The 14,652-nt window shown below is 45.8% G+C and overlaps 1 protein-coding gene across 1 annotated transcript in view; it reads right to left on the minus strand.

Moving 5' to 3' along the window:
- LOC143987598 (interferon-induced, double-stranded RNA-activated protein kinase-like) overlaps positions 1-14,652 on the minus strand; it is a 329,449-nt gene that overhangs the window by 72,820 nt on the left and 241,977 nt on the right. The window contains exon 19 of the mRNA XM_077486452.1: positions 3,544-3,666. Within this exon, the coding sequence (XP_077342578.1) occupies positions 3,544-3,666 (123 nt within the window). The remainder of the gene's footprint in view (positions 1-3,543; positions 3,667-14,652) is intronic.

The following is a 14,652-nucleotide window of genomic DNA, read 5'->3' on the forward strand; positions in this document are numbered from 1 at the left end:
TGCGTCGGTAGTGATCTTTACTTTGTTCCACTGGGCCCAGGGACGACCTAATGTGAGCCTGTGTTGGCCCAGCCACCAATTCAGGGATGCCCTTACTTTAGAAACCCCCTGTCCAATGACTCCACCTTTTTGTCCTGGGAGGATTGTAGGAAAAACTGCAGTTCCCTTGAATGGAGCTGAGCCCAGGGAACTTCTGAAATGCAGGCCATTAGTCCTAGGACTCTCATAACTTGTCTGCGAGAGCAGTCCCTGGGTTCCATTAGTGAGGAAACTGCCATTACCACTCTTTTTCCCTTTCTTCCTCTGAGAGAAAGAGCTTTTGATCCCTTGCATCCACTAAGTATCCCAGGAAAGTTTTTATCTGGGATGGCTCGAGAGATGACTTCTCACAGTTCACTATCCAACCGAAGGTCTCCAAAGTGAGGTAATCTAGATAGGGTATAAGGGAAATCCCCTGCAGATGCAGGTAAGCCACTGCCCCTGCTAGGACCTTTGTGAATACCCTTGGGCTTGCAGTTAAACCAAAGGGGACTGCCAATGCTGTGTCCCTTAGCTCATAAGGACTGCAAACCTTAGACTGATGTTCCAGGGCAATCGGGACATGGAGGTAGGCGTCCCTTAAATCTATTGTAGCCATGACGGAAACCTTCAACAGATGTTTGCGTACACTGTATATGCTCTCCTTCCGGAAGCTCTTTTGTCACAGAAACTTGTTCACCTTCCTGAGGTTTATTATCAGACAAAAGTTCCCTGATAGCTTCTAGACAACAAAGACATGAGAGTAAAATCTCTGGTAGGGCTGTTCCAGTTGTACTGGAGACGATTACCTCCTGTCCAGCCAGATCTTGCAAGTTGTCTAGCAACCCTGCTGCCATTAAGGGATCCTTGGATGGAAGTGTCAGTATAAAGCTTTGTGGGGGAGGGGAGAGAAGTTCCAATGATAGCCTTCTATTAGAATCTGCAAGATATAGGATAGGGGCTCTCGGAGATACTTCTCCACTGAGGAACAAAGTGAGAAAGTCTCTCCCTACCCTGAAGTTGGCGTCACTTGGACTGCTTGTTGGTGTCTTTGGGTCCAGAAAAGAGCAGACCACCCTTCTGTCTGTTCTTTCCCTTCCCCAACCTTCTGTTTGAATCCTTCTTGACCTTTAATTGGCCCTGGTTAGGGGGGCCACGAAAAATGTTCTGCATTCTCACCGGGAACTTTTTCTCCTTTTCCCCAGATCGCAACAGGAAATTATCCAGGTTGGGCCCAAAGAGGTGGGGACCCTCAAAAGGAAACCCGCAGAGCCGTGACCTAGACATATGATCACCTTCCCATGACTTGACCCAGACAGCCCTCCTTGCAGAGTTGAGGAGGGCCCCTGCCTTAGCCATGGTCCTGACAGTTTCTACTACCCCATCCACTAAGTATGCCACCGCTTTTCTGTCCGTGACCTCCTTAGAATTATTTCCCCTCATGACATGGCTGGAGAGTCTGTGCAGCCAGGCATCTACATTCCTTGCTATGCAGGCTGATGCCAGGGCAGGACCCATGGCTGCTGCACTGGCATCCCAAGCTCCTTGCAGCAGCTTTTCAGCCCTTCTGTCCATTTGGTCTCTTATGTTACTTGAGTCCTCAAAAGGACAAATCAGATTTCTTCGAGACCTGTGAAAGGGCTGCATCCAATTTGGGGGTCTTAAAGAATTTCTCCTCCTCCTCTTCCCCAAATGCAAACCTCCTTTTCCATGTTTTGAGTTTAGGGACTTTTCTCTGTGGGTCCTCCCACTCTCTCAAAATAACCTCTTTGAGGGTCTGGTGGACTGGGAAGACCTTTGGCTGAGGTTTTCCCAGTCCCCTGTACATCTTATCCTGGGCTGACGTCTGAGTTGGAGACTCCGGGATATCCTCAGAGGTGTAAATTGCTCTGAGTAGCTCCTCCATGTCTTCCATGGGAAAGATGTGTCTACTGTGCCTGGAACCCTCACTGTCCTGGCTTTCTGATCCTGAATTTTCTCCCTTTTCTAAGGAGCTTTGGTCTGACTTCTCTGGGTCCTCAAACTCCTCTACTACAGATGTGAGAGAGGAAGGAGGTCTCTGCGGGGTTCTTGGGCTTCTGTCAGATGTCCCTCCTTGAGAGGGGGTATCGTTCCTAGAAGACGGAATTTCTCTGCCACTAGTGCTAGGCCCTACTTTTGATGCTATCACTCTTTTCAGAGATTGGAGCATAGCAATCATCTCTGACTGTACTGAGAGGAAGGCTTTCATCACTGCTGAGTTGTCCTTGCCTGACAGTTTGTGGATGCATCTATAGCAAAAAGGTTTCACATTATCCCGTGGGAGCTTTTCATTACAATACCCTCACCTTTTTGCTGGGGGAGGGAGTTGGGCTCAGGTCTCTGTGGGCCTCTTGAGAATATCCACTGGGATGCTAGGGAGATAAAAGATAGGGCAGTACCCATAAATATTAAAAAGCTGTATATCTATCTCCTTGCCCCCCCCCCAAGGTGTGTGGGTAAGACCACCCTTACCCAACCACTTGCCAAACAGAGGAAGACTCACCACCCTTAGCCTCCTCCTGGGCTGCAGCCACCACTGTATCCTCCTCTTTCAATTCCTCATCACAACCGACTTTTTGTGGATGGGAAGATGAGAGGGGCTCGTGGGACATCCGCCTAGCTCCTCCAGAAATGTATTGGTCTGGCTGCCGCTGTCCAGCACCATTTTTCTGGAGCCCGTCAACAGAATGGAATTCGGCCTCTAGCATGAGGCCTCAGGTCAGTAGGGCAGATAAGATGCTGGCTCGGCAGCTCCTCCATTTTGGAGTAGTCCATCACCAGAATTGACGCCGAGTGGAAGGGGAAACTGAGCCATCTTGCTCCACCCAGCCAGAACACTATCTACTCTCCCAGGAGTGTTCCACATATCTTCCGGGGACCTGCACCAGTGGGTGAAGCTGCCATCCACCCCTCCTGATCGACCTGGACTCCAGTCGACCCCCTGGATCCTGCAGCCCCTAAACAGTACCTGACCTGAGTGGAAGGTAAGGGGGGAGGTGTGTACCCTCTGTGACTGGGAAGCTCCTCACCAGCTCACCAGGCCTCACCCGGCCGTAGGGACCCCCTGGCTTTACCTCTCCGTCTTTGGGTCCAGCAACCGGGGGGGAACCATTCGCTACCGACTTCGGGTCCAACAGAAAATAATAAATGTTTTGCTGCCGGGAAAAACAATAAAGAACTGAGGTGCAGGGGGAAGGGAGGGGCCTTTTAACCTCTTGTGTTTCCTGTCAGGTGGACCAGTCATCTCTCAGGTGTGCCGTCCTGGAAGATGACTAGAGAAATAATGGTGTTCCACTCCTCTAAAAATGCCATCAATCTCAATTTTCATTGGAGGCAAGATAACACAAGTCAATGTTCCCAGCAATAATAAGCTTAGGCATAGAGCTTAGGTCTAATTGACAAATAGTAAATAAGATAAATGGTGCATATCACTTTCCAGTCTTCATATTTCTCTCAAATCAAATTTAATTTAAAGCTTATTTCTAGTATATACATAACACTTACTTGGATCTCACAGGTATTTCTTTCACAGCATAGTCCATGTCATCCAGAATTTTCTTTGCTTTGAATACTCGGCCAAATGTTCCTGAATCTAGTATAGCAACATCCTTAAAATCTTTAAGTGGACTGGCACAACAAAAATAAAGAAAATGTACCCTGATTACTTATAGTTTGTTAAATACTTATATATTATTCTGTGCAATTACCTACAACTATATAACTCGCTTGTACAAACGAATGAAGAACTGTGCCAAGTATAATTTCCATCTCGACATCGGCAAACACATATGTGAGCTACATACTTATGTTGTGACACATGTTCACTAAACTGTATAAATGTATAAAAAAGTATATACTGCATATAGCATTTATCATCAGAAAAATAGTTCAATTACATACAGTATTTTTAATTTTAATACAATGCATACAACTGTTATTTTTTTTTAATGAAATCATGAAATTCCCATTGACATGCTCCTGTGTACATTAACACACCTTTTTTTGTGTGCATTTTTCTTGTGCACAATTGCGTGTTGCATTTTGGGCAACAAAAAAGCCTCAATGCATGAAAAATGTAGCTGCACTATTTTTGGTAATGCAGCACACACAATGCATGGAGCATTCACATTTATCTGTTGTGGTACACTATAGTGCAGGTGTTTTTCTTTAACTGTATTTCTATTTCTACAGTATATGTTGCATAAACGGGCAGCACACTTGTTAGCACTTCTGCCTGGCAGTACTAGGGTTTTTGGTTAGAATCCCAACCATGGCACTACCTGTTTTTTTCCCACACTCCAAAGACATGCTGGTAGGTTAATTGGCTCCTGTCTAAATTAACCCCAGTATGTGTATCTATGAATGTGAGTTAGGGACCTTAGATTGTAAGCTCCTTGAGGGCAGGGACTTATGAGAATGTACAATATATATGTAAAATGCTGCATAAATAGACAGAGCTTTACTGTACAAGTACCCGTAATAAACATGTTAAAAAATATAGGTTTAATGCCATGTACACACAAGCGGAATGTCCGACAGAAAAAGTCTGACGGGAGCTTTTCTTCATATATTCACTCCAAAGACATGCTGGTAGGTTAATTGGATCCTGTTTAAATTGTCCCTAGTATGTATGAATGTGAGTTAGGGACCTTAGATTGTAAGCTCCTTGAGTGTAGGGACTGATGTGAATGTACAATGTATATGTAAAGCGCTGCGTAAATTGATGATGCTATATAAGTAACTGAAATAAATAAAAAATATATATTCCAATCGTGTGTATGCCCCATCTGAATTTTTACATCAAAAATTCTGACGGACCTAGAAATAGAACATGTTCTAAATATTTCCGATGGAACCAATTCCTATCGGGAAAACCGCTCGTCTGTACGCTGTTCCGATGTACCAAAAACTACGCATGCTCTGAAGCATGTATGAGACGGAGGCGCTTGGTGTGGTAAAACTAGCGTTCGTAATGGAGCTAGCAAATTCCCCACACAGCAAATTCTGTGATCTTTTAATGCAGTGCATTCTTTTCTTCTTTTAATGCTAGAATAATGAAGTTGTTTTGCTGCTCATAATCACACAGAGTTCTCACAAACTTCTTTCTTGCTAATTTCTCCTGATCTCATGAATAATCTTTTCATTTTTAAAAGCCCGATCTCCATAATAATGTTTAGAATACATTTTTAAGTCTTTTTTTTTTAATTTCATCAAGATCTCCTTTTTTTGATTATTGAAAAAATATTTTCTAGTGATTTTATTTTTTGTGTGTCATGTTACCACAATAACATTATGATCTTGTATTTTTTATTAACCTCGAGTTGGTTGGTGTCCCTTGTTAATTTGACATTGTCTTTTATGAATGTACCTGCCTACTCACAAACTGTCCTTTTTTGTAGAAAAACACATAGGCAAGTATTTTCAGAAAATAAAATCTCCATTTATTCTGTCTGATAACAAAATAAAGAGGAAGGTAAGACTGGAGAAACTTTTGGAATTTGTGAAGCCTTTTGGCCTCCAGGGCACACATCAAATCTGTGGAAACTAAAATTGGTAGCTTGAGGAGTCCATATAATTTGGAGCACAATCTGGTCCAGGAATGCCAGAGATTAGGACCAGCAGCAGATGACATATCTGTCCCCAGGCTGTGGTACTATATCAGCCTGCATCTTCTGTCAGACCAGACTGAAGCCAGGTCATCACTTTTTTCTCTTCGCTGCAGCCTTCCCTCCACGCTTCCCTGCAGCCTTCCTTGGAGGCTGTGCCTCTGGTGCTGGACTTGTGGCAGGAGGAGGAGGAAGAGGATGGGCAAGTTCATATATGTGGCTGTTCTCAGTCTCAACCTCTTCTGAAGGGCCTCACAAATAATTCCCTCACAGAGGAGGCATTGGCCCCCCTCCAATTTCAGCAATCTTGTGGCTAGATAGCAGCCATAGGCCACTTCTGCGTTGGGGGGCTTCTGAGGACATCCCTTTCTTCCCTAATGAGGCCAAGTGCTGCCTCCCTCGTCATCGTCCCCTTCCTAGGACTTTTTGATGTAAGGCGGAGGGGAGGCACCTGGGATTGGGTGAGGCTCCTACTTGGCCCGCCCACCTCCTGGCTGACACTGGGAATGGCCTCCTCCTGGCCGACACTGGGCACGGCCTCCTCCTGGCTGACACTGGGCACGGCCTTCTCCTGGCTGACACTGGGCACGGCCTCCTCCTGGCTGACACTGGGCACGGCCTTCTCCTGGCTGACACTGGGCACGGCCTTCTCCTGGCTGACACTGGGAACGTCCTCCTCCTGGCTGACACTGGGAACGGCCTCCTCCTGGCTGAAACTGGGCACATCCTTCTCCTGGCTGACACTGGGCATGGCCTCCTCCTGGCTGACACTGGGAACGTCCTCCTCCTGGCTGACACTGGGAACGGCCTCCTCCTGGCTGACACTGGGAACGGCCTCCTCCTGGCTGACACTGGGAACGGCCTCCTCCTGGCTGCCACCTTCCAGACCTTCCTCCTGGCTGAGCTCATCCTGTGTATAAAAAAAGGACATAGTTTTAGTTTTTGCTTCATCAATCACACACAATTTTCAGCTCATGACTTGCAAATTGAATGTTAATAAATAGAAAAGACTATCATTCTGACCCCAGCATTTTTCATTCTTGTCCCAAACATTTTTGGCCACTACTATCTATTGATATGTAAATCTCTTTGTTTTAAATCATTAGTTTGTTATCAATTATAACATCTAGTTAACATCATTAATATTAGGACAATAAATATGTCTAAAATGAACATACCTGGCTGCAACTGGGCACATCCACTTCTTCCAGGATGGATGGCCCAGGTTGTTCCTCGCCAGCCTCTGCTTGGGTTGAGGGAAGGGTGGAGGGAAGGCTGCAGGGAAGGATAGAAAGTTTCCCTGGCTTCAGTCTGGTCATTTAGAAACCGCAGTTTGTTGAAGTACCACAGCCTGAGTACATACACTTGTGCTGCTGATGCTGCTGAGGCTCCTGATCAGAGTGATTTCTAGATCTCATTATGCTCCTTCTTATACATGTTCCTCAAGATCCTAATTTTATTTTCCAAAAAAAGGATGGTTGCATTGGGTACCCCGAGTCTTTACAAATTCCAGAAGTTTCTCCAGTGTTGACATCCTAGCTTTCTATTATAATATAAGCTGTGTTTCACCTCCCACAAATTCCTCATCTCCCTGTATTTGTCTATGAAACTGCCCGTGAATTCTGGGTCCTTAAAGTGATTCATATTTCCTGTAACAATACACAAGACCAAAACACTAATTTCAGCCTAAACTTTCATAATTTTATCCCAATATAGGCCTCAATCTTGAATCAGTATAGGCCACTGATGGCCCAAGTTAAAATGTTACCTTCATTAGAACGTTTGTCCTCTTTCCTCCGCACACAGAACGTACGTACGACACACGCGTGTTAACTTAATATACACTGCGCATGTGTGAAACTTCGCCCACCCGACGTTCTTTCAAGAATATTCCCCGCCCCTTCTCTTCAGTGCACAGTAGGAGCGACATGGCGGAGGCAGAACGGGTGTGTGGTTGGAGTCAGAATGAGGACGAGGAGAGCCCGGAGGCCGAAAGGTCCCAATCCCGGAGGTGAAGATTTACGGCTTCAAATATGGCCTTTCTTGAAATGGTGGAGATAGTGGTCATCTTGAGGAGGAACGACTATGATGGCAAATATGGACCGTACACCAACCCAAATGTGAGAAAGGACAAAATCATGAAGAAAGTTGTGAAGAGTCTGCACACAAATTTTGGGGTACAACGATCAAAGGAGCAAATAAGGAAACGCTGGTCAGACCTGAAACTGAGGGAGCAGGATCAGTATAGAAGGATCTAGAAAGTTCTTCTAAAAAGTAAGTAGTTGTCGTGTGTTCCGATTATTATTATTAATTGAATGCTGCGCCATGTTTTTTTTCATTACTATTGTACAGTTTAAAATGGTGATTTTCATGTTTGTGGGCACATTAATCGGTCGTAGGAAACATTGTTCGCTCATTATATACAATGTTTTCGGCAGATACAGGTTAAATACATTTGGTCATGCCTATTTGTCTAAAAACAGGTTTGGGACATTGATGTCTAGATGTGTTTGTAACTAGAATAAAATGCAAGCTTGATTCAGTGTAATGTAAGGAGAGGACGCTCAGCTGCTGTTTACACATCTGGACTCAGGAGCACTAATGTGGGACACAAGAACAAACTTTTGAAGGTGCCCCACACAGGTGCTCGAATGGATACATGGGGTGTCTCCATCTGTGAAAATTGACAGAAAAGGGTAAGTATTCCAGCTTGGGTAAGGTAAAAAAATCAGGTATTCAGCTTGGAACTCTGCCCAAAACAGACAATTATACCCCACTTCCAAGCAATGTTTCATATTCCTTTTTCTGGACTCAAATATCTGTGTGCTAAGTATACCTTTTGTTTCATTCTCATAGGGGACAAAAAACTCGGAGGACACCACTCAGAGGACACCAGGAACCCCCCCACATGAGAAAGAAGGGGAACTCCATAAAAAAAACACACCCCGAGGATCTGGAGGAAGGAGAGCTGGAGGAAGTCGAGAGATTGTCACCACAACAGGTGAGTGTCTAACACCCCAGCTTCAGGTACTACTATATGTATGCGTGCATATTTCTAAATACATGTTTTTACTCACATTTTTAGGTGATGTGCTGGTTGTTGAAGAGCAAGCTGAACATTTCAGAAGTGCAAGTGCACAAAGCCTAATCAACGACATCATGGTGTGGAATGGGGAAATTGACAGCATAAGGAAGAAACTCAATGTTATAGAACAACAAATGAAGAACATGATTGATGCGTTGGGTAGAAACTGAATTTCTTCCAAATGCCATCAGAAATTTTCCTAAAACTTTTTTTTTTACTTTAAAAGCCAAATTTTGAAGATTCACACGGTGTGTCAACACATGCTATCTGCCATCAAGGGATATCAATGTACGCGTTTTGTGGGTGCAACCACTTCCTAGTAACTCTAGTAAGTGTAAGGAAGGGGTTGTACCCCCAAAACACGTCCATTGATCCCCCCATGATGGGAGATAGCACATGTTGACATTAGGCATGGGATCAGGAGGGAAAGACTAATTTTGAATCTCAAATTGTGTGCATCTTCAAAATTTGGCTTTTACCGGGGTGACATCACCCCATCTGATGAAGGCAATATAAAGACATTTTTGACACTATAATGTCTGATATTGCCTTCAATTTTTCTATGTTGAACTTTGTAAGTTCCAGAGCTTGGTATGTTATGTTTCTAAACATGCGTGTTTTTATTATTAAAAAAAGTAAAAAGTTGTAAAAAACTTGAGGGGGAAAATGTTTTTTTTTTTAACTCAAAACGCACATGTAAAAACTTTTATAATCAACAATTCTTCTTTCAATGTTCAATACCAGTTTTTGAAGTAATTTTGTGTTTACAGTGACAGTGGGGCTTATTTACTAAAGGAAAATCCACTTGGCACTACAAGTGCAATAGAGAACCTAGGAGACAGACAAAAACAAACACAAGCAATAAAGAAAATTCAAGATTTTATCAGATCTTTTTTTTTTTTTATTAAAAAAAATATTTACACATTGTCTGGCATAGCAATGGCCCCCCCTACCCATAAAATAATTTACAGATTTCTGCTGAACTTCACGGGCACTTTGGGGTGCCAAGCCAGGACGGGCAGTATCCAGGCCCGTCAGGGGATTCTCAGGAAGTCCCGCCTCAGGTCCAACTGAGGCAATATAATTTTGGGCATTTTTCCTTAAAAAATTGTGCAATATGCAGCAGGATAAGGTGATGTGGTTGATTTTGTAGTCCGCCATATGGATTGATGTCAGAAACAGGTGGAACCGGCTGGCCATTATCCCAAAGGTGTTCTCGACGACTCTTCTCGCTCTGGCCAGCCGGTAGTTAAAAACTCTCCTCTCTGGGGGGTGAGGGTCCTTTGGGGGAATGGCCTCATCAGGTGCTTGCCCAGACCGAACGCTTCATCAGCAATAAAAATGAATGGAAGTCCTTCCACATTGTCCGCATCATATGGCAATGTCAGGCCACCAGTCTGAAGACATTGATAAAATGCCGTCTGGGCAAAGACTCCATCTGACATCCGGCGATTCTTCCCCACGTCCACATAGAGGAACTAATATTGAGCCGACACTACCGCCATTAACACTATACTATTAAACCCCTTATAGTTATAATAGTAAGACCCTTAATGGGGTGGTGGCACGATGTGGACTTGCTTCCCATCTATAGCCCCTCCACAGTTGGGAAAGTCTCAACGGTCGGCAAAATGGGATGCCACAGTCTGCCATTCCTGTGGCGTTGAAGGAAACTGTGGAGTCAAAACAGAAAAAAAAAGAGTACTTTTGCACATAACATTGCAAGCAGATTAGACACAAACATTCTTGGCCGACATCAGTATAAAATGTATTTTAATGAGTATATTGAAACAAAAATCTAAGGTCCACTTATTAGATTCCTCACCCCCTCTGATGGCTCATTGTAAAAATTTTAGGGGAGGAGGAGGGTTCAAGCTGAGTTTGGGACCCAAAAAAAAGCCCCTGGCACTCTGCCTGAATTTAAGGATACACATAATATTTGTACACATTTTAGGAGGTGTTTTGGGTAAAGCACTACAATGGAGCTGACAAAATACATTGTTAAGGGACTAGGCTATAGGTGTATATGGGCTCAGGATAGCATGCAGGGGAGATTAGTGAAGGTAAATATGCACGTAGGCCAAAAAAATTAGATTTTTTTGTACTCACCGTAAAATCATTTTCTCTGTAGTTCACTGACTGACACAGCTCCTTTCTTATACAATTGCGTTGTTACACCACCTTCAGGAAAGAACTAGGCAGAACATGTTAACATGTTATAATAAAACTAAAACTTTCTAGTTCTGCCCAGGGTTTGGTCCCTTAGGTAGCAACCCCATCAACCTGCTACTGCAGCCTCAGTACGTCAACAAGCAGTATAACGTAGACAAAAATAGGAGGGGCGGGGAGGGTGCTGTGTCAGTCAGTGAACTACAGAGAAAAGGATTTTATGGTGAGTACAAAAAATCCTATTTTCTCTTACGTTCACCGCCTGACACAGCTCCTTTCTTAGACCATTGGAACGTCACCCAAGCAGTGCCAAATGAGGGGTGGAAAAAAGCATAAAAACTTCACCCACAATGGCATGTGGGAACTAGCATAAAAACTATACCCACAAAACAACAGTGTGTGGGAATAACCAAAAAATGTTTTACCTACAAAAAAAAAAACAGAGTGCTCCTCAATCTGGGAGTCACTAACTCCAAACCGCCTCAGAACTTGCGGTAACAAATGCAACAGTGCATTTCTTAAAAGGTACTGTGGTTTAACCAAAAAACAGACAAAAAATTTAAGTGCATTTGCAACTACACAGCCGCCTGCAAAACTTTGCGGCCAAAACAGGCATCAGCCGATGCACCGACATCTACCTTGTAGAATTTTGTAAAGGTGTGGACAGACGACCAAGTCGCTGCTTTACACACTTGAGCAACAGACGCTTGATGTCGGAAGGCCCAAGACATTCCAATTGCCCTGGTGGAGTGGGCCGTGACCGGAAAGGGGGGCACCTGCCCCTTTAAGGCTTAGGCCTGTAAAAAGAATCTGTCTGATCCACCTGGAAATGGTGGTCGACGAGACCGCCATGCCTTTTTTCGGACCAGCCACCGAAACAAACAAGGAGTCTGACTTCTGAAAGAGAGCCGTAGCGGACAAATACACCCTCAGGGCCCGAACCCCATCCAGGGAATGGAGGGCCGCTTCCTTAGGATGTGTCGGTTTAGGATACAAAATGGTAACACAATGTCTTCATTGATGTTGAACGCCGAAACCAGCTTCGGCAGAAAAGGAGGTTGTGTACGCAACACCACCTTATCCTTGTGGATAACCAGATAGGGCGACTTGCAAGAAAAAGTTCTGAATCCCTCCTGGCCGAAGTAATGGTCACTAGAAAGACCACTTTCTGAGAAAGAGTCAACAGAGGGATCTCTCTGATATTTTCAAATGGTGTTTTTTGAAGCGCTGATAACACCAGGTTCAGATCCCACAGGGGTAACGGTGGGCGCACCGGAGGAACTACATGTTGGACCCCTTGAACAAAAGTGCTCACTAGAGAGTGAGCTACCAGGGGCCACTAAAAAAGACAGCCAAAGCTGAAATTTGTCGCTTAATGGTGCTTAACGCCTATTTCTGGTCTACTCCTTGCTGTAGAAACAGCAGGATCCTGGATATAGAATAGAATAGGAGCGCGGACTCTATCCTTTCTCCTCACACATGGAGATGTAGGCCTTCCAGGTACGATGATATATCTTCCGAGAAGATTTCTGTGCTTGCAGCATAGTTGTAATCACAGAGTCCGAAAGACCCCGATTCCTCAACACCTGGCTCTCAATAGCCATGCCGTTAAAACCAGCGATGGTAAAGCAGGATGGGGAATTGGAACATGAGACAGAAGGTCCTCTCGTAACGGCAGTCACCATGGGGCATCCGCCACCAGGCACACTAGGTCTGTGTACCAGGGACACTGAGGCCAATCTGGAGCAATCGGTATTACTGGAATCCCCTCGGCCTCCACTCTGCGGAGCAGACATGGTAACAGTTTCAGCTGAGAAAAGGCATAGATCAGCTGGTACTAATCCCATGGAGCCACCAGCGCGTCTGACATGTCTGCCCAAGGATCTCTTGTCCTGGAAACTAATCTTGGCACCTTCCAATTGAGACGGGAGGCCAGAAGATCCACGACTGGAGTTCCCCATCGCAGGCACAGTAGCCCGAACACCTCCAGATGCAACACCCATTCTCCTGGGTCCAGCATCTGGCGACTTAGATAGTCCATCTGCCAGTTTTCCACTCCTGGGATGTAAATGGCCGATAGGGCCTGTACATGTCGCTCTGCCCACTGAAGGATGCGAGCAACCTCCCGTGCGGCGACCAAGCTTCTTGTTCCTCTTTGGTGATTGATGTATGCCACCGCCATTGGCGTTGTCTGACTGGATCCTGATTGGATGCCCTCATAGTCTTATCGACCATGTGGAGAGGCACAGCCTGATCGCTCTCAGCTCGAGCAGATTGATCGGTAACTTGGTTTCCTCCACGGACCAGAGGCCCTGGGTTGACTGATCTCCCATTACTCCACCCCAGCCGGTTAGCCCGGCACCTGCGGGTCATCAGCAGTTTTACCACGGCTCTGACAGTCTGCAGCTTGTCTGAAGGGAGAAACATTCTCGCTTCCATGGAGTCCATCAGTAAGCCGAGGTACTCCAGACGCTGAGTCGGTACAAACATTGACTTTTTTAGGTTCAAAAGCCACCCAAATTCCTCCAGGGTCTGCATGGTGATCGCCACATCCTCCTCCAACTCTGAGGCAGATGTTCTCAGGAGAAGATCATCTAGGTCAGGGGTCATCAACCCCCGGGCCGCGGCCCACTGCCGGGCCGTAGCCTGTTTGCAGTGTGTGAGCAGTGACCCCACAACTGTAAACAAGGAACGAGCCACTGCCTCGGCCTTCCTGTCCGTGGGGTCCTTAAAGGCAGGAGTCCCCTTTTTAAAAAGGCTCTCCTCAAACAGGTAATGCACTGCCATGTATTTGGGGCCCGAAAAGGTCCATTGAGGTCAACCCCATTCCTTGTATATGAACTTCAGATACGGGAACACCTTATGTGTACGGGCTGGCTTACGGGACCCAAAAGGGGCCGCTACATCAGCAGAGGGATCTGCTGGCTCCTGAATTTTCAGGGTATCACGCACAGCTGTGATAAATGCCCCAACAAGCACTTTGTCGTGCACTGACCCAGACGGGGGCTCATCCTCACTGTTCAATCGGTCCTGATCAGCATCATCTGAAATGACAGAACAGGGGTCACCAGCCTCAGCAGGGCCCGAGTCTGCATCAGAGCTCTCCCCGGAGGACGGGGGTGGGGGGGCAAGGGCCATTTTTTACCACCTTTGCGCCCATGCACCGCCTCCATCTTGGCAACAAACTAATTAAGGACTGCTAACAAAGCGTCCAGAGGCACTGCAGGCAAACCGGTTGCAATTGCCTGGATTTTGGGGAAAGAAACACCAGTTTCTGACGCCATGCTGACCCTACCCTGTCTGCCACCTGTTGGAGACTTAGGACAGTGATGGTCCCACCCTCCTAACTGCTGCTGGCTGAGGGGCTCTTCCCGCAGACTCACCACCCTGAGTTCTGAGCCGTCCAGCTAGGTGTGCCGGTGTCCTGTGTCAGCTGCCAGATGCCCAGATGCATAAGAGATCAAACTGCTCTGTGCTGAACTGTTCTGAATAGCGCTGAAGCTGAAAAACATGTTCAGGCTTCAAGAAAATGGCCGCCGAGCATCCAGTATAAAGGATATAATCTCAGAGAAAATGGCCACCGGACTTCAGGAAAATGGAGACAGAGCATGCTGCTCCCTGTCACACCAAAAATGGCCGCCAAGCACTGTATGCCATGAGGGACAGTGAAAAAACAGGCAGAGACATGGCAGTGAAACAGCGCTACAGCGATCAGCAGACAACCTCCAGACACCTCAGGGGAGAGACCTACAC

This window comes from Lithobates pipiens, unplaced genomic scaffold (assembly GCF_037356315.1).
Source record: "Lithobates pipiens isolate NorthernLeopardFrog02 unplaced genomic scaffold, aLitPip1_a1.2 Scaffold_18, whole genome shotgun sequence".
In the NCBI taxonomy this organism is placed as follows: Eukaryota; Metazoa; Chordata; class Amphibia; order Anura; family Ranidae; genus Lithobates; species Lithobates pipiens.